Consider the following 1,618-nt stretch of genomic DNA (forward strand, 5'->3'; position numbering starts at 1 on the left):
AGAAGGGCAAGGAGTTCAAAGATGACAATGCCACATTGAAGAGTGCTGGCCTGCAGAGCGGAAGCGTCGTCTTGGTTACCAAGACCGCTCCTGCCTCCATTGTGAAAGGTTCCAGCGTCGGCATCAATCAGCACATGCCAGGTCCGTTAACACTCCTCTTCATCAAAGGCTTCCAACCTCCACGAGTATCACAAGGCTTGCTAATCAAGATCCGGGTAATGCCAGACGACATCTCCGACTTCGTGCTCGTAACCCCCGAGGACAAGATCTCCGCGCTCAAGAGTTTGGCCAAGGACACACCTCTCGCTGACAAGCTGTCACCCAAGATGCGCTGGCACCTGCCGGAGAACTCCGAGCCCCTCCGGGAATCGGCAACAGTTTCTGCGTCTGGCGTCGAGAAAGCCGGCGAGGTCATCGCTGAGCCTGGAGCAGTCATCCGTGGTGGACAAGGTCCCATTGTTGCGCCCAAGGAGGGTCCCGCGACCTTAATCTACGTGCGAGGATACCAGAGCCCCAAAGAAGCCAGCGGTATCACTGTAAAAGTGAAGGTACCCCAGGCCAATGCAGAAGACGACGTTGTCGTCCAACTTGAAGACACCATCGAGACCTTGAAGAAGGCAGCAATGAGCGGCCCTCTGGTTGATAAACTCAAAGGCAGCGTGAAATGGCATCTACCTGACCAATCCGCAGAGTTGGCTGACAAGAAGACGGTGGAGGAGTCAGGAATCCCTGCTAAGAATGGCGTTGTCATTGTGGATTCGGGTGCCGTCATCGTCGGCAACGATTCGAATATCGAGGGGGCCAGCGGTATCACTGTAAAAGTGAAGGTACCCCAGGCCAATGCAGAAGACGACGTTGTCGTCCAACTTAAAGACACCATCGAGACCCTGAAGAAGGCAGCAATGAGCGGCACTCTGGTTGATAAAATCAAAGGCAGCGTGAAATGGCATCTACCTGAACAATCCGCAGAGTTGGCTGACAAGAAGACGGTGGAGGAGTCAGGAATCCCTGCTAAGAATGGCGTTGTCATTGTGGATTCGGGTGCCGTCATCGTCGGTGACGATTCGAATATCGAGGAGCAAGAACGGCCAGTTTTCATATCTGGAGCCTCGTCCATTGTGGAGGAGAAGCCCCGTCTGCAGCAGCCCATGTACGCATGCTTCAACGCCGCCGTGCCAAAGGAGCGAGTGCTCCTCAGTGGTATCGATTCGACCATCGAACAGATTATTCCCGTTGCTGTCGTATCTGGCGGCCAAGGAGATATTGATGAGATCAAGCACCCTGCCATAATGTCTGGTAACCTAGGTTCTGTCACGGAAGTCAAGCACCCTGCCATGATGTCTGGCAACCCAGGATCTGTCGATGAAGTAGTGCCTCCAGCTATAATCTCCGGCACCAAAGCTGCTGTGAACGAAATTCCAAAGGTCGAGCCCGAGAAAGAAAATCACCCCACAAAGGCGGACAAGTCGGAGAAGAAGGATGATCCAAAGAAGACCGACAAGCACAAGACCTCTGCCGCCAAGTCTACCCCAAAGTCTAGGCGCGCCCGGGGGGGAGGGGGGGGGGGGGCGGGGGGGGGCGGGGGGGGTGTGGGGGGGGGGGGGGGGGGGGGGGGGGG

At 55.8% G+C, this 1,618-nt stretch overlaps 1 protein-coding gene across 2 annotated transcripts; it reads left to right on the plus strand.

Annotated features, from left to right (window-relative positions):
* On the plus strand, positions 1 to 1,618 carry KVP17_002941 (uncharacterized protein; the record flags this gene model as incomplete). Of its 2 annotated transcripts, none has more annotated exons than XM_068519705.1 (1): positions 1 to 1,618. In XM_068519705.1, a coding segment is annotated over one exon (1,618 nt), but the record flags the coding sequence as incomplete, so codon positions are not given. The 2 variants fall into 2 exon arrangements, with proteins under 2 accessions (XP_068372413.1, XP_068372414.1); XM_068519706.1 differs by having other exon boundaries at positions 219 to 1,534.

This window comes from the organism of the source record quoted next (assembly GCF_019968985.1).
Source record: "MAG: Porospora cf. gigantea B chromosome Unknown PgB_NODE_6717_length_1618_cov_202.577, whole genome shotgun sequence".
In the NCBI taxonomy this organism is placed as follows: domain Eukaryota; phylum Apicomplexa; class Conoidasida; order Eugregarinorida; family Porosporidae; genus Porospora; species Porospora cf. gigantea B.